Genomic DNA, 19,641 nt, shown 5'->3' with positions numbered 1-19,641 from the left:
TGAAGCACAGGCTTGTATTTATCGCAAAATTCTGCTAACATTAGAAAAAAAAATCACAACCTGTTCTAAAGTTGTATATACAGCTTGTACATTAATTCAAATCATGTAATACAGTACACCCTAAAATTAAAGTCACCACCATAGTTACTTGGTATAAAATACTAATACTCTCTATGATCTATGTGTAATTCCTGCTTGTTGTGTAAAAATATGCTTATCATAACTATAGTATCCCCTTGAGCTCATTCTCTGTTTAACCCTTATCTTCTATTTTGTCATAAATCAAATCACAAAGGAGTACAGCAAAGGTGCTCTCCTTCCTCTGTATTAGTGCATGATCTGGCAAAATAGAATCCTGATCCCAGCTATGATTCCCAGCCATCATGAAATGAATAATTGAAACAAATGATAAAGGGCTACTTACCAGGAAATACAGTTCCTTTTAAATATCCAATAACATTAGAAATTTTCTTGTAAGTTGTGACTGATTGAATATTCAGACTGATTATCTTTTTGCCTGTTAAAAGATAAAAAGGGGGGTGAAAAAAAAAAAAAGGGAAAATTTTAAACTTGTTTATCCAGCCAAGAAATGTACAGGCCACAGATATAAATCCCGTATCACACACACACACAAAAGTAAAAACAAAGGAAAAAATAAAATATACTTGAAGAGGAACCAGAGATTAAGACATGAAATGTGACATTATTTTCGTAGTCCCATTTTAGCAGTGGGGTTCAAAGCTGGACGGTCAAAAGAGATCTCTACTCTGTGACTTAAAAGATCACTCAATTCACGCAATAAATGCTGCCAGAATACTAAAGAAAAAAAAAAAGAGTAGGATGTACATAATTCAATGATAAGGAAATTTGTCTCCATCTTTATAGGTTTTTCTTACCTAATCCTTCACCCAGGTTAATCTTTGAATAACATTCACAAAATTATACCTGGTGTACATTACACTATTCTTCTACAGAAAATGCCCTACTCTAAATCAGATGGGAGAAGTTAGACCGCTGCATTACTAATCATTTTGCCAGCACAGCCTTTGGTGATATACTTGTGAACTTATGCCAACAGAAGACAGCTTTTGTTGGCTGAACTCGTATCAACTGAGGAAATGGTGTAAATACAAAGGCAGAAAAATTCCACCACCTGCCAATATATAAGGGACTTGCCAGTATTGCTATGCCAGTTGAGACCGTAGCACAGGATAAACCAGAGAAAAGTAAACGTCTGAGCTAAAAGAACTTAAAAAAATTAACTGTCCTTTGCTGAGAATTACTGTCATTCCCTCTGTCCCCCAGGTGCAACATAGTAACCATTCTAAGTCCTGCAGTTTGCGGCCATGGAAACAAAACAACCAACTATAGGGAGCTGCTGATACCTTTAAAATGTTTCGTTTGCATTATAATAGACTATATTAACATTCATCTCATCTGAAAGGTCATAACTTCTATCTGAGAAAAGTGAAAACGTCTTAAACTGCTCTAGTTTAAATGCTAGCAATTGTCTGACAATAACCACTGTGTCATGCTACACCTTCAGGGAGGTTCTCTTACATCCAGAGTACTGCACCACCCCCATGGCAGCCCTGTGTTTAAAGGCATCTTTGAGCCAGAATTCCTTCAATGTCCATATCCCAACTGTCACAGACTGAAATTAAAATATTCCACGGATCATTTTGCTCTCTATCTCCCAGGCTATTATCCTCCCACAGATGTGTATCTAAGTTTTTTTCCTGGCTTTGTTTCCTGAGATGTGTGGAATAAGCAAGTGGGGAGTTTACTGTAACACGTAAAATAAAACCAATACATCTCTACGATACTGTTCTTCAAGGTTCATTTGCTGGTACTTTGTCTAGTAAATTTACTTTAAAATTCTCTTAAAACAAAATCCAATATATTTTCATTCACTAGTCTTCATTGATATTTGAAAGAAGCAAACCAACTGCTAGGATCTTTCTTTGCTTTCAAAAAAATGCACGAGTGATATTTATTCTACTTTTTACTCAGAAAAAACCTCTATGTGACCACTCTGTTTTTGCTAGAACACAACAGTAAAGAAAATGCAAGTCAAGCACAGTTAATTAAAAATAAAACACACCACATTATTTCGCAATAATCAGTCACAGCAACTTAATATTTTGATCTGTTGTGCGTATGTTGGAGTTTGAGTCGCAATTAACTTTGTCCTTCTGATGTAAGTTACTGTAAGGTTTATTAACAGCATGTGATGATGAATTGTTTCATATTATTCTAGAATTGTTAAGAAATATTTTATTAAAAAATATTAAACCAAAGGATTCCCAGCACTGTAACATCAATTATGTTCTTTTTTTTTTTTTTTTTTTTTGTCTTTTAAAATAATGTGAAAACAGCTCCTGGGATCCATGTTGATTAAGCAGTTCAAATTTAATCTGCACTATGCAAGCTACTTCTTGCTGCAGTTTCTCACCTATAACCATTCTAGAGCCAATTTACTCTGCTTAAAAAAAGGTTTTCAACCCAAAACTGATTTTCTTCCTTTTTCTAACCCTACAACACTTTAGACATATTTTTCTTTAGGCCCCATTTCAGACAAAAAGAAGATAAATCCTTTTGAAGACAACTGACAACTTTTTCCTTAATCAACATCAGCTGTCCATTCTTCAACAGACAATAAAGAAATAGAAAATTAACTTCTGGCAATACACATATTCTGGAATCAGATATTTGAGTTAACAGTCATGTAACACAGCAGTCAGCTTAAAGTGACTTGGGTTTAAAGGCTTAGTACACCACATGAAATGGCTGAAAATACTCTTTGGAGTATACAGCAGAAGTTAAATTTAATCCCCTTTAAACCGTTCTGACAACAAAACTCTCTTGCTAATGTTGTATTTTAAAGATCTTGACAACTTTCTTTTTTCTGTATTCTCTGGAAAACTATGAGGAGACTTTAGATTAACATTATTTGGGATACACTTTGAGTTTATGTAAGCCAATAGCTACTTCTGAAATAGAAGAACAGAAAAGTATTTATTGTCAGTATTATTTATTTACTTATCGTCTTGAAATCTGTAAATTTTCTCATACCAAACGGCCACCTTCTCCTCTCACAATTACATAGTTAGTTTTAGAAATCCATGGTTATTTCCTACTCATTTGATTGACAATTTTAGAACTTCAGATGTGCAAAACCTACTACTTGTAGCCTGAAAAATGATTTTAAACCTTATCCCAAGCTCATATCAACATAGAGAAGTATAAGTTTGAGCCTGATCTTCAAATATGTTGGTTCAATTCTTGAATCCTGATCATACTAAACATCTATAATCAGACAGTTTTCTGAGCATTCCTTTGAGTACTGGATTTTAAAAAGCATCATTAGGGACTCGGGTTTGAAAATTGACTCATTTGACAAAATTTTTGCTACTTATACACAAAACTTTCCCTACATGCACATTTAACTGCAGTATAGAAGCATCAAGTACTAACTGAATTCATGTATTTCAATAACATAGTTCTTGGATCATAAAACCAGAAGTTATCTGAGAAGATTGCAGAAACAAGGTACATTGAATCACTTCAAGTAACCCAGTTTTTAACGTGAATATAATCCCTGCTGAAATCAACATAAACCACACCTGAATAAAAACACATCCATTTGAAACCATAATTAAAGCAAAGCTTTAAAACATCATCAAAAAATCCATGGCCATGTTACTTAGGAGGGACTAATTCAGGGCAAGTAGTCAGGATAAAACTACTTTCAACAGATTTCTTGTTCCTGTCATTCTGGACTATGAAAAATGTATTTTAGTTATTTCTCAGTATTTCATCATGCCAATTTGACTGCAAAACCTTATCTACTCCATAATTTAAATCAGTTTTCAATTAAATTCAAACAGAATGAAGAATGTAAACATCATAAGCATTTATGTAGCAATATAACTTACATACCAAAAATACTATATGCAACATAACTTATATACTTACAAAAAGCAAATGAACTTATAAAATAGCATGTACTTAATTTATATACTACCTCTGAAAAAAAAATCTTGTGCAACACTATCAAATTGCATACACAAAAGTCAATACTGAATCTATGACAATGTACAGTACTGTTGAATTATAACCTTATTAGTGCAGGAGTACGTCAAAACTCCTAGACAGATGTCCCTGTAACAAAAAGCCTTTACTGTTTTTTTATATAAGCAATACACCATCTAGATTCAGTCTTTTTGAAATCTAGTTTCCCTATTTTTTTCCCTACTAGATTTTTATCTGATTAACCAATTATGTTGCCCACTAAAAATATATATTCTCCTTTTTAAATGGCTATTCATATGTCCCGAGTCCTCAAGTCCAATCTTGGTCCGAAGAGCTTAACGAATAAACCTTTTGCTATTTGATCATATTTTTTGACCTACAATATGGAATCCAACAATAAATCTATTCAGGCTTTTGAAAATAAGTGATGTCTAGAATACAGTCCTTTAAGGAGGCTCTAAACTGGGATAGCTTAATGCAATACAGAATAAATGTGTCACATTCAGTATCAAAGATATGAATTTTGAGAATGTCATATTGTATAGTTGAATTTCACAACCTCACAATGTTTTGAGAGATTCTTTACCTGCTTTGCACCAATCAAACCTAAAGCATCACACAGAAAAATAATGGCACAGAGAAGAAATCTGAAAACATATCTTGATCAGTTACAATTCTGATAGAAAAACTCTTTGGGCTTCAGGTAAGAGTAGAGAGAACCTATACAAAAAAATGCTTCACACTGTTTATGCTTAATTCTTTTAATGAACTGCTATTTAAAAAGAGAACAGAATTTAAAGCAATCATAGAAAGAAAATCCAAGAGTATTAGTATGTTTGTAAGTTTCAATACAGTATGTCTGTAGTACATCTGATTTGCCTATTTCACATGTACTTCTTTGAAATGCCAGTAGGCAATATCTGCAGAACATATGATATTTCTACTGTTATGTACAACTAATTAAAATTTGGTAGATACAGTAACATGCACTGCTACATAACACGCTGGCATCTTTCTCTATTTGTTTGCTTGGATTTATGTTTAGCCTAGTGAAAATACCTAGAAATTATGGGATTGTTTTCTAATTGATATCACGGTGTATCTGGTACAGCCAGAGTTTATTAAATATGGTACTCTTTCTTTTCCCTGACAGGTAGCAAGCTATGAATGAGAAACATATAACAACATTACAAGGCTGCAGCCTAATAGGAGGATATATATATCCTTTATCTTTTCATGCCCTTCCTCCGACTGAAAAAAAGACAGGTTTGATTTGCACTAGTGCAGCACTTGGCAGAGAACTTTATTTGTCTTGGACGATGACTGTATAATATGGAAACTAAAGGACTCTTCCAATTATTCCTTTTGTATAATTAATAATTCAAATTTCACAGGGTCAAACTTGACTATAAAACTCAGTATAATGGCCATTTGGCATTTGGAACTGTGTAAAATAGATGTTCAAAGTCTCACAAAAATTCTTCTTTATATTATGCTACAAAGCTTTTCAGTAACAATCACTTCTGGTTATCTGTTCCACTCTCAACTTTTTTAGTGGAGGATGTGGATTTGTTTGCAGCCTACAATGAAGTTTTGTTGTTAAGATGATTCAGTATTGATCAATGACTGTATCCTGTAGGCTAAAAAAAGTTACAAATGATCAAATAATTGTACCTAAAAAGCAATTTGATCTGACTCATTTTACTGGCTATAGCAGAATGCCAGGAGTCTTTCTATACCTGGCTCTATTATTCACAGAATGTTTGATATCATTGAAGTTACTTGAACTACACATGCTTTGGTTTTACTATTTTATAAGTTAAAATATAAATAACTACACCTACTTTACAGCAAAAGCCATTAAGAGCTCATAAGAAATGGTATCTTCTTCTGTGTATGTTATGTCTACTGATATTTTCTGAAATAATACACCCTCAGTGATCTTGGTTGATCCAGACAAACACAGAAATAGGACTGGATTTAAACATCAGTAGACTAAAGAAACTTACAAGCCTTTAAGTAAGATCAATACATGAACGCTTGCATTATGCTTCCTGCAATTTGAGTTAGAGTGCTCAGGCACACTAGGTCAGACCAACTGGCCATCTAGCCCTTGCCTCCAAGAGCGACCAACAACATATATGTGGAGAAACACGTAAGAATAGGATGAGTGTATAGTGATTCTTTCCTAAGACATCATTGTGCCCTCCAGTGACTCAAAAGTTACTTAGCCGGAGAGGGGTGGGGGTGAAGGGGGTGTCTGTGTGTGTGTTTAAGCTCTTTTGATTGTTTTTTTCCCTCTGAGAATTTTTAAACTCATGCAAATTTTTGACTAATGTAAATTTTTAGCATGCACAATATCCCGTGGCTGAAGAGGAAGGAGGGAAAGAGACCTTAATTAATAGCCATTATGAATAACTTTAACACTTCCCAGCACAGATCTGTCTCTGTTGGCAACTATCTCTGTCTCTTCACTGTTAAAAACAATTTTTATTTTATTTATTGTTTCCTATAAATTTAAACAACTACTCAGCCATGAGAAACCATTTCCTCATATACCATATCTGATTTTTCCTAAGTTCCAGACAGGCTCTCCGTTGGGAACCTTTCAGACAATATCCCTTTGATCGCCCTATTTACAAGTCAGGGTTCCATTGATCCTCCAAAAACTATGGAACCGTTTTCCTTATGTACCATATGACAATGAAAGCTATGTAACCATGCAAGTTGATCTGTGAAATCCTCAGGTCTACCCTTCTGCCACACACAGCTGGAGACTGATCACTAGTGAAATCCTAGAACTTTCTCATCTTCTGTCTTCTCAGATGTGAATACATGAGTGTGAAAATTCACACTTAGAGCCGAAGAGAAAAATCAGACATGTATCTCTAGTGTTTTTAACTATGAGACTTCCAGGCTACCAGACTTCCATTTAACACCAAAGTATATGGTCACTAGTGGTGAAAAACACTTTGTAATCTAAATTCCACTAGATAGAATTATTTTAAATACTCAGTAGATTCATTGAAAAGGGATGATTTGCACCTGACTGAAATCTACCAACTGGCAGATAACAAAGAACAAAGAAAGTTTACTGCAACACAGCAATACCTCCTTCATTTATGTTTATAGGAGTGCTTTAGTTTTACAGCAATCTTCACAATGTTCTAGCAAATATCCTAGTAATATTATGTAAAAAAAAAAAGCTTCAGAAGTATACAGCTCCTCTATAAAACTTCACTCTTAAATTACTCCTAATTGCCCATTTTTTTGAAAAAGTTCACGGGAGCGCAGAATTTCATATTAATAAGGATTAACAACAACGCACAATACTAAACAAAAAGCAAATCTAATTACTAACTTCAACTATCACAAAATTAATAACTAACTTCAATTCTCACTATTTGCTTTGTAGATTCTAAGCATTTGATATATCTCAGATGTTTCTCTCCATATCCTCCCATTCCCTCTGTCACATTAGGTCTCTTGAAAACTGCAAGGCTAAGGGAAAAAAAGAGGCAATGTGAGAAAACTATATATAAATGTTTAATCATTACTGATGAATCTGCTGTTCAGCTTGTTGAAACATACTGATGAGAGAATGATGATCATTTTATTCTAACAAATTTTAAGCCAACCAATCATCTGAATTGCTCATTCACCTCTTTTGACAGATAAGTGATGAGTTCTACGTCATAAGTGAAATCTCTCTCTTAAGCTTCTTCAAATCAACAGGAAGACTGCAATTTCAGCCTTCACTGTTCTCATATGCATTGCTCCGTTCAGCATTTTTTCTCTAGATATTATTATTATTAAATAGTTATACAAGATTTCTTATCATGAGACTAGTCTTTTATCTCTTCCACGAAGGCTGCTACTGAACACTTCACCACACCATATGCTCCAGCACGTCTACAGTTTCACCATTATTTCAAGGCAAAATAAATCATAATGCATTATAGAATTATGCAAGGCTTCTTATTATAGACCCTACTTGCTCAATAAGTTAAGAATTTTTTTTAAAAAATCCCACACGGATTACTGTGGTTCAGAAGCTTTACATGAAATCAAACACAAGCTGTTGTTTTCACCCAGAATAAGCCGGACATGGATTGGCTCTTACTAGACTGCTAGCTTGGAATATTCTTTCTTTCCAGAAATTTTCCACCACACAGAATTCCTGCCTTCTCAGGGAAATAAAACAGACATGCCACACCTGCCACAGAAAAAGTAGGATAAGCTACCCTTTAGGTGATTTTGTCCTGCAACCTCCACACAAAGCTTTTTGATAAACAGACATAGTGCAGCCTTTTATCTTTCTAAAATGAGTGTCATTTGCCAGCCCAAATTCATGCTTTCCTTTAGGCGCTTCAGCTGTTGAAAATTCCTACAATGGTACCAAGCTCCATGCATCCTACCTGGAATGCTTAAGTACTTGTTCCTTCCAAAATGACTTTTTCCTTTTTATATAGTCTTTGTCTACCGGTTGTGGGGATGATCAATTCATCTTTAAAACATCTGCCATTGATTAACAGCAATAGTCCTGCCTAACCACAACAGCTTAAGCCATGAAGCATGAGGTCTTTCTACATTTCTTTTTAGTATGTATATCTACAAATGCTAATGCAAGTCATAAAATTAATCAACCTTTTTTTAATGACTTGTTGTATTATATTCGTATTCCACAATAACTTTCCAAGAGCAATAAACAAATGATACAGCACATGTGCAATAGCACAATGGTTGCCCTTTTGCTTTTACTGTTCTCATCACTGTATTTAGCATGGAATACAGTGGTTAACTTAATTTGCCTCCTCCTTCCAAGACCACTGCTTCAAATCAATTAATTTAAACAGGCATTATAATAAAATAAACCATTTTTTCTGCATTTTTTTTTCCGCTGAAAGATAGACTAGTACAAAACAAAAATCAAGAGAGAATTAAAGTTTAAATCTGGAACGTTATCTGGAAGGTGTTCCTTCCTTCGTTGAAACACTGTGCAGCACTGTTGCTAGAAGACTCTATTCTCACTTTTTTCCCCACATCATCAATAAGTTTGTTCAACCTTTAATCTGTACGATTTTGCTAACAGCATTATCTCTGAAGAGACACTCTGAATGCATTCTTTCATTATATCTAGCTCTACTCAAGGTATTTTGTTCTTGTCATGATGACTGTTTTCCTGGTGAAACATAGAGGCCAAGGTGCCTGAAGGTTCAGAAAACAATACATTGTTTATTCTATAGCAGATACAAGTTAAGGAACACAGAAAGACATTTCACTGCTTAGAATTATAGTATTATTATGCCAGATGCAGAAAAAAGACAGAATAATTTAATACTGCTACTGGTGCCTTAATGTTAAAATCATATTCTTAGTAGTACAACAAGGCCTAACAAACCTTACTGCAGCACTAACAAAATCTCCCTAGTGCTGGTATCTAGATAGAGGGGTTTTTAAGTCAATATTAAGAATTAGAGCTTAATGCCTTATACTAAGAGACTTTTTTTTTTTAACCAAAAAAAAACTATCAGATTTTGGGAGCATAATTTTTAGATTGTTCATAGTCTCTTCTAGAAAGCTGCTAAGCAAATCATACTCATAATCAGTTACGTCTCTTAGTTATATACAGTTGTAGAAAATGAATTTGGAGTCCTTGAAGAACATTTCATAGTTAAAGGAAGATTTAAAAAGCATTACCTGTAGCTGGCATTTGGAGGTGTATGCATCTATCTTTTTGGACAGTGTCCTCAGGTAAGGAAACAAGTTTTTTGGCGAGCACTGCAGAAATTGGTTGTACTAACAGTGTTGTGAGGTTCAGCCGATTTTGCCTGTAGCTTCCATCTTAAATGACAGAAAGAGAAAAGCAATTTAGTAAAATTAGAAGATTTATTTTCTGCATCAACAAAACAAGATAAGCAAACTATCTACCATAGAGCTTAAAATAACTGATTTAGATAAGCAGTCATTACTTTGTACTTACCTTATCGGGGAAAAAAAAAAAAAAATCCCTTCATGAACATATGCCACAAAATTACGTGTGCATAGTAAAGTATTTGGGGCACAGTTCCACAAGAAAGAAACTGTCAGAGTCCAAGCAGATATTACATTGTGTGTGACTTAAACACAACAAACCAAACTGGTATCTAGTTAAAGGCATCAGTCAAAAATAGAATTACTGATCAGCAATAACTTTCAAATTCAAGGAGGAACTGAACAGAGCCTTACAGGGAAGAGCAGACATTTAAACAGCCCGAAATCACACATAAGTATCTGTCTGCACTGAACGATGCTACCACTCATAAGGCTGTTTGTTTTGGTAGGGATGCCAAAATGTGTAAGTTCTAGAGAAGTTGTGCTACTTAGCACTAAAACTGTTAAAGGGGTGAGTTATCACACAAACAAACTTTTGTGAGAACTTCAACAAGAAACACACCAGAGGCTGCACGCTGATGATATACTGGCAACTTGATGAGACGCGCTTCCTTGCGTATACCAAAAAACCTGAAAATTTTATACACCTTCCTCTTTTAAAGAATACAATCTGATCATCTCATGGACTGAGAGTAGGTTCAATGCAGCTAAGGTGACTATAATTTATTTTATAAATGCAGGGGTGTTTCTGCGATGGAGGGCTGAAGGGTCAGCTGAAGGAGGTCTGAAATAAGTGCCTACTAAACAGACAGATATGTCAAGTGGAAGACGGTACAGATCAGAAAGCATTGGGATACTTCATTTACAGCTTTAAGATCTTCAGAAGCCACAGCGCAAACCTCACAGTATCAGCAGATTCTAAAGTATCAGCATATTTAAAAATCTCTCTTTAACTGAAAAAAAAAAAAAAAAAAAAAAAAAAAAGTTTCCATACACGTGACTGCCCAACATTTAAGCATGGGAAGGTTTCTGATGAGATGAGATATTTTGGGAGACCAACTGACAGAAGCGGAAAAACAAGGCAAACTCTGCACATGGAAATGCTCTGAAGCACTTCAGGACAAGATGCTCATCTGTTTTGCTAACTATTTCAGCTGGCCTAATAAAAGCATCATCTCCTCTCATGGAAAGCAAGAATATTCTTGCGGGCGAAAAGCTCACCGTGGAAAAGGAGAGGAGGTTCATAGCACGGTGCAGAAAACAGCTCTACAACCACCTGCAAAACTCTAAAAGCCTTTCTATATACCTGCCCGTACTGAATCATTTCCAAACTTCAAACTAGAGATTCAGAATACAAGGCCTCTCTCACAGACCTCTATGAAACAAATACCATATTTTCTGTTGACATGGAGTTCTTTACAACCAGAACAACATCCTTTACATTCTGGGTTACTACAACCACAAAGTGAAGAAGCCAGCTGAAATCAGCAGCACCCATTCTAATAAGTTTCAATAAAATTAATAACAGGAGCATTGTTACTGAACCACAATGTAAAAAAATCCAGAAGCATCCTCCTCTTTTAAATTTTTGTGCTAGAAGCTCCTGAAACTTCTTACAATATGTCTTTAATCATAATGCAAAAATTGTCCAAAGCCATAATGCTTAATTATGGAAAAAAATTGTCTTGTTCAGCTTTAATACACAGTGGAAATGTTATCAGTGATCACTTTGAAAGAAGCAGACAAATTTTTAAGTGGAAAGATGAAAATGGTTCAAAACATGATAATTTAGAAAAAGTTTTGTCTTGCTGAAGTTGGGCAGGGTTGAAAAATCCCTCAAAGTTATTACACTTGAGTAAATCGATGGAAAAATCAGTTTGCTCAAGCTTTGAGAGTCTGTTTCTGGAATCAAAAAGAATCCTAAAATCTCCATCAGAGATGTGTAACTGAGACATTATTTTCTGTCTATTGTTCGTCAATCTGCAGACTGTATTACAGGACCAATGAAGCTCAAACAATGCAGATGAAAAGCATCTCTTCTTTCTCCATTTACCCACCACTGGAGCTTCACACCTGAATACACTGTGAACGATACACTTTCAAGAACAACTCACATGAGAAAACCTCCCATGTTTAAAAATGAATCATTTCACAATATAAGATGGAGTTTGAAGTATGTGATTTAAAAAAAAAAAGCAACAAAACAAAACAAAACAAAAACCCCAAAATATTTAAAATACAGAAAGGGAGATTTAAGTTAGCTGGAAGAAAAACTTTCTAATAGGCGGAATTCATAAAGACTTGCCTAGGCAGGTGGTAGAATCTCTACAACTGAAATATTTTATAAAGAAAACATTAAACAAACATTTGTCAGGAATGACGTAGATGTGGTTGATCCCCTCCCTGAGGGAAGGTGATAGATTAGATGACCTCTTGACATCTTTTCCAGGCCTAATTTCTATACGATTCACTAGTAACTGAACTTCCTGAACTAGTTAAAAAAAAAAAAGGCAGTATTGGAATTAATATTAAAAAAATGCTTTAAGGAAAAAAAAAAAAAAAAAAGAGTTCCTTTCCTTCTGTCATCCAGTTATTAGTTGCTATGAGAGTACGTTGTTTAGGAGACTGAGGAAAGCTATCTGCATTGTGATTAGGATTCAACAGTGAAAACTGAAGAAAAATCTCCCCAGTAAAACACAGTGCACAACGAAAAATCTGGCAATTTCCCGGGCTACTAGCCAAAGTACAATCATTCAGTTTTTAAATACTCATGGCCTTGGTGCTGTATCAATTGCAAAATAGTGCAGTGCAACTTCATAAAGAAACCAACGTATCGAAAAAGCTTTGTGATTTTTGCTTGCTCTTTTCCTGCTGAATGCCAAACTCCTTGGAGCACACAGTGCTTTCAGGATCTGTGAGCACAACAAATGCTTCGAGAATTATTTAAATTTGAGATTTTTCTTGTAATGAAATTCAGTTTTAGAGCATGAAAATCTTCCAAGAAACAGAATTCCTTCCTCTATGCAAGTCCTACAATTTAACAGTGCCAGGCCTAAAATCGCTATTAATTTAAGAAAGACTCTAGAGAACATACTGGAATGCAAGAAGAAAAATATGTTAATCAATTATTAAGTTAATTTTAGGAGCACAAAAAGAGGCAATCTTTAGAAAGTTTCTGCACAGAAAGTGAGGACTACATTGCTACTTCTGCAGTGATGGGGTTTCTTCAAGGCAAGCACAAACCTTGAGCATCAGTTTCCATACTGCTCAGTCTGGGATACACACTTGTAACCTAGTGTTTTACAGTGTTCTGTCACTTAACTTACTGGTACTGGCAACACATTCTGAGACTTCTGAAAAGTTTTTACTGGGAGAATTGAACAGAAATACTTGGGTATCATATGCCACTCAATTCTGGGTTAAAGTACAATTTTAGCATCGTTTCAATGACTTTTTTCAAGGCTGAAAAATCGGAGCACAAGAAACTGAAGAGAGTTAGTCACAATCTCATACTTGTCCAGCCAAAAGAATATTGCTTTACCCACAGCTTCTTCAGTATTATGGAGTTAGGGTTTTATTTATTTTTCTCTAAAAGATTTGCACTATAAGAATCAAATTTCTGTTCATTTTTATTTGAAATTTCAGATCTGATAAAACAAAAAGTTAATAAATAAAACTGTCTAAAAAGTTTACTGGTAAAATTCATTAAAATAATTCCTTCTATGACCTGAAACACTGTTTTAATTATATTCCCACCAAAATATGGAAAAAAGTAGAGTCTGACTGAACACTGAACCATAATTGTACATACCCACATCTTTGACTTTCTGCTGCATTAATAATAGAGCAGTATTAGTTTTGAAATATCTGAAGTGAATGGCTCATTAATTTTTCACCTTAAGCTTAATAGAAATTTGACAGATTTATGTTGAGCATAGGCACTCCAACCAGGACTTCACAGCACACAATGAGAGTAAATTAGACCATGAAAGACAAACTAAAGTACGTTTGGTCAAATAAGATGGTTCTGTCGTTCAATTGCCTAAAGTGAACAGCTTACACATTTCTGTGAAAGATGTATTCTTCCATTTACACATTCCCAACTTATCTTCTTCACTGCTCTTTGTCAACACTCAATCTTGTATTAACCATGGAAAAACAAAGATGTATAAACCGATACATTATAGACATTGATATTATTTGCTCTTCGAACTTGCATACACCTTCCCCACCAATGTTACTGATACGTTCAACAGCTGTTAGGCCTCCAATGGTTCTAACAAAGCTAGTCACAATGATTTCTTTATAGTTTCCCACAAAATCAGTCTATCCGTAGTTTTTCTGACTTACATCTAACCACATATCCAGACTGAAAGGGACCCACTACAGGGAGACTCCACCAGTTGATGGGTGGCTCTAGGTACTAAACCCACATCACTACTGTTAATCAGAATAATTCTGCTATGCAGCAGCTATTTTGTTACATCTTCAGCTACAGCTGCTTACAATACTATCCATGAGCAGCATTTTTCAGACAGACATGACTCTTCCAACTCAGAAAGCAGCCTTCAATTAAGCCTTCACACTATCAATTATTACTGCTAGACAAGGCTTGCACTGTCACATTGGTGCATTATACATCTAGATTTGAGTTTTTTTTTGTTGCTGCTGGTTTTGCACATTGCTCTTTCAATGGATAGTTCCACAAAGTAACACCTTTTCCTATATACTTTTCAATGGCCCTATTAGTACAAGTATAGTCATACTCATGAAATTGCAGAATTTGGTTCAAGCAGATTCTTAGAATGTAGATCCCACCTAACCTCTGATATAAAATGTACCCATCTGCTACACCTCACAAAGTCACTGACATATTTTTTTTCTTCCTAAATGTTCTCTTTGAACATAGGAAGAAAAATAAACTGATTCTGACTGTCACTTCTTGCTGTAAGTGGATACAGTGAGAATGTTGATCTAGAAAAACTGATGCTATTCTCCAAGCACTTATGAACAGGAAATCCTGGGAAATTCCCACATCTGCTCAGTGTTTGGACTTTGAAAGTCAGATAAATGTTTTTCTGCATATGACGTCAAATTAAGAGCTCTTCCTCCATCTCTCTAAAGCAAAGAAAATGGTGCTTATCACCCTCTGTTGCTTAAAATTGGAGTCAGAATGGATATTATTAACGGAAAAGAGAAGACCACAGCTTCAGACTTAGAGAGTATCTTGAGAGGTATAAGCTAAAAATATCAGCAAGGATATGAAAAAAAAAAACAAAACTGATATAGAAAAATGTTACTCAAGAGAAGAGCAGAACCTGGAGCAGATGCTGATGGAGTAGAAGTGGTAGCAAGCAGTTGCCTGCTATGTCTTTATTCAGTTCTCTGTGAATTATCCACTAGAATTACAGTGTGGAACATATGTCAGTTTTGAAGTACTTTGCTTCACTAGCCACTGGTAGTAATATGGAGGAAGAGAAAAACATTTGCTTCTCTTTTGTAAAAAAAGAACTTTGAAATTCTGCAACCAGGGATTTTAACAGCAGCCCCAACTCATGGCTTTCAAAGCAGCTTTACAGGCAATGAAGCATAAGATGATGAACTGTTCTGCCAATTACAACAGCATTGTAGCAGCTTGCATTTCAGGATACTTGATTCACAAATGGACAAGGGATGCTTAGAACTATGTATTGATTTGAGATATGGATGAGAAAGACAGCCGTGCCTATAGAAGATTTATGTGCATTTACAGAAAATACAGAGCTTAAAGGCACCGAGGATCACCGATAACGAAAACAAGTTACTGACAGTACTCCAAAAATAGCTGCAAAAACATTTTCAAATTTCTCTTCCCATTGGTGATGGATAAAGAGACTTCTCTAAAAACACTTAAAAAAAAAAAAAAATCAACATTCTTATGGCATCAAGAGTTGACAAAAAGAGTTTAGAAGAAAAACAAAGATATCACATCACCTGTGATAAACACCCAAGAGTTAACAAGACCATACATTCATTGATACATACAAAAATGCATAACACTGCAGAGATACTGTTTTGCTTCACAAAATATATTTCCTGTATTCTGCTTACATAATATTTTATCAATGCAGTGGATGAAATCTGGGTATATATTACCCAAGGCTATTTAAACATACTTCAGTTGTCCTTAAAAAACTGAAATTCCAAAGCTGATATGAGAAGAAAATATACCACTAGAACCTGCTGTTATCTATTTCCCTCCCTCTCAATGAAACGCGCTTAACCAATATGAAAGAGAAAAAAAAAGTCACTCTCCTGTCTTAGTGCAAATCACTCGTCTTACTGCCTACTTAATGTACTTTAAAAAGACTGTCAGTCTTTTTTTTTTAAGATAAATAGAACGTAGCAACACATTTATTTTGTAAAAGCAAAACTGCTTTGATGCACAGACGCAAAAACATTTCATTAATTCCCGTTCCCTTCTAAAAATATTTATTAAAATGTCAAGAATAAAAAAAAAACCAACCTAAAAACCTCTTCACAATACTCTCACCATTTTGAATCCCCCTTTCCACATAGCTTGTCATAGTGGCTAATCAATAACATTACATAGAAGTGGCCAAAATAGAGCAAAAAATACCACTTCTACACCAATTGCCACGGAAGTAAAATTTTTCTTTTTTACATATCCTACAATTGTGTAACCACTAAGTCATAAAAAGGAAAGAGCAATTCTTTCACATATTACAAATCACTAAAACATATTCTTATGTCCTAGTAACAATGGAATGTAACAGGGGAGAAAGGACGAGGTAATTCTCAGTTCTTCCAGTGTTAGTAAATGCTTCTCTCATTACTGAACTGAAAGAAACTCTCCACTGACAGCATTTTGGGCCATCTGACATACAAACTACTATCCATCCTTTAGACAGTATTGGCTGATATTCAAAAGGGTTGACAGAAGTTGTACGGGTTACTAGACAAAAAATAAATAGCCCTCAATACTTTCAAAATAAGCTTATTTAAAAAAATCTACTACTCAGAAATTTCAGTTTCTGCACAGTTTATTCTTTGCATGCATGCTGAATTTAACCTAGCATCTTCAAATCTTTAGTATTTAATTTTGGATCCTATTTAAGGATTAAAACATCTGCTTAGCATCTTCTTCCTTCATTACATTTAAGAACATCAGTACTTCACACCATAAGGGTGTGTGTAGGGAAATCATCAGCGTGAAAAACATTGGAAACACTCAAAACCATTAGCCACATAAAAAACTGACCACAAAGCACTGCAACCACGTTATCTGAGTCTTAAATTGGATAATAAGTACCATTAAGGACTGCAAAAATAAATAACACAATTCTTGCTTAAACTTTAAATCTTTACACCAAATTAGAGATTCAAACATAATGTGACAAATAATTCTAAACCAAATTTATTGTTAACTGATATTTTGTATTTTCCTAAAATATGTAGAGGTATTAATCAAATGGAATTCAGAAAAACTGCTCAGAGTGATCGCTCTGATGTTCAGAATTACTGCATAATCCAAAATATTAAGTATCAGACATATACTTGGACTTTTTTTTTTTAAAACATTCTCTGAGAGTAAAACTACTTCATGAATCCTATGCAAGTCTATGTTTGAAATGTACCTATTTGTTGCTCCCAGAAAATATATTTCCCAGACTATTAATTATACAATGTTTTTGAACTGGAATCTAGAGGGAAGCCTGTATGTATGTGTGTGTGCATGAGGGAACACAAATCAAACTGATGTACTAAGCTTGACAGAGGTGTCTTTTAAAACTGAAATACTATAGAACATTTTGAATTCAAGTGCCAAACACATTACAGAATTTCTTACCACCTTTATTGAAAAAATATACTTTGGTCTGTGTCTGAGAGCTATGTGGGTCCATCCCATCTGCCCATACACCCTGGGTCAAGTACAGCCCTAGTTCAAGTTTACTGCCTTGACTGTGGTTGTGCTACAGATGAATTTGGCCTGCTCTGTTGAAATGACACCAAAAACGTCATCGGATCCCACATTCTGCTTCTGCAAGTTTGAACTTAAATATTAAATATTTTTTGAAAGCAAGAATTTTGAGAACATCAAATTATGTAAGAGTAAGGTACATGTAAGTGACACGAAACCCATTTCGTGCTATTTTATAAAATAGTTCACAGACACACATTTAGTCTTGAACATAAGCTCTTTACATTTGCTTCCATAATGCTTTTTACCTCAAAAGTAAGGAAATGACATTTCTTTTAAAAAAGACAGTTTTAATACTCAGATTTTTATAACTTCTTTTTCCAATCTGCGGTGCCGTATTCCAGGCAGACCTTACGTAGTTTCTGATACTGGTTCCCTTTTCCTGTCTGGTAGCAGCCCACATTGAGAAAAACAGCAATGCTAACAATGCAGCAGCTCTTTTATTCTGAGTGGGCAAGCAGCTTTTCTCTAGTTAATGTCTAGTTATAATAATTGGCTGGTTATTATCTCTCCCATGCTTTTGAAGAAGACGCAAGGATGAGAATAGGGAATAACTGGTATTGGTCAGCTTTATGTTTGCCCAGCAGAACCAAAGACTTCTCTCCCTCCTGCAAAGAGGTTGCACGTAGCCACCAAGCATCGGTATCCCGCTCAACAGTCACACTAGCAGGTAAGGCACAAAGCACCTCCTGTATGAATTATGTTTCCTGTTAACCACTTCAAGAAATAAGCAACTTCTGGCACATTCAAGAGTTAATGGGTTGGTCTTATAGCTTGTTCCCTCATGAAATAAACCTTGGTTTTCTACACTGGTAATGGCCACTATAGACGAAACAAACAACAAACAAAAATGAGACACTGATACAGATTTCCTTCTCTTCAGTGATGATCAAGACTACAAATAGCAAAATAACTGTCTTGCTTTAGGTGAAATATGTGTGCAGCAGCCAGAATATACATCAGGTTACACATACCATCATTGTTCTGGTTATGAACAAGCGTGGAGTCCTGTTTACACACAATAATGAGATTTATTGTTATTAAAAATAATAAAAGCCCTATAATACTCTACAAGGAATGGAATGGAAATAGAAAATCTCTAAGAAAACACTGAAAGTGACAGGTTTAGGATACCAATTATTTTGTTTATAGCTTGTAGTGAACACTGCAATGACTCAGAATCACGTGCTGTCTGTATATATTAGGTGGACAACATGAAATAAAATTGCATATGCTATCTGTGGTACACTATGCTTTTCTTACAATAATGTAGATGGCTGATTTATTCTTTCATATTTGTTTGAAATCACGGAAAGTCACATTTTTGCTTCTGTTTGATGACATATTGGGTCATCCAAGGGTTTGAAGTCTCCCCCTTTTCCCACAGCTTGTTATTTTTTCCTCCTCCCATAGTACAGTGCCACTAATTGTACCAGGACAATTGTTTCAGTGGTCACATTATAAAACATATCAGCAAACTCTCCTGAAATTCTTTAAAGCTAGATCAGTTCCCCAACCCATATCACAGCAGTGCTCTTCACAGATAAATCAGCAGAGTAGGGGGTAAGCTGGGACAAGGAGGTAGATGGCGTGGCAGGAATTCCTCCAGTTCCTCCCAAAGCCTTCTATTGTCAAACCACAATTCCAGAGGATACTGTTGTCCTCTAAGAGACAAAGTGACTGTTCCTTGGCACACAACGACACTTAAATATGCACATCAATTCAAAAGCTACTTACAGCATTGGGGTTTT

At 35.0% G+C, this 19,641-nt stretch overlaps 1 protein-coding gene across 1 annotated transcript in view; it reads right to left on the bottom strand.

Moving 5' to 3' along the window:
- NAALADL2 (N-acetylated alpha-linked acidic dipeptidase like 2) overlaps window positions 1-19,641 on the bottom strand; it is a gene marked incomplete at both ends in the record, with an annotated part of 383,945 nt that overhangs the window by 122,135 nt on the left and 242,169 nt on the right. The window contains 2 exons of the mRNA XM_082486918.1: window positions 425-517; window positions 9,736-9,879. Of these exons, the coding sequence (XP_082343044.1) occupies window positions 425-517; window positions 9,736-9,879 (237 nt within the window). The remainder of the gene's footprint in view (window positions 1-424; window positions 518-9,735; window positions 9,880-19,641) is intronic.

This window comes from Vanellus vanellus (assembly GCF_965231255.1).
Source record: "Vanellus vanellus genome assembly, chromosome: 8".
In the NCBI taxonomy this organism is placed as follows: Eukaryota; Metazoa; Chordata; class Aves; order Charadriiformes; family Charadriidae; genus Vanellus; species Vanellus vanellus.
The sequence above is the reverse complement of the archived record's forward strand: the minus strand, read 5'-3'. Positions and strand labels throughout refer to the sequence as shown.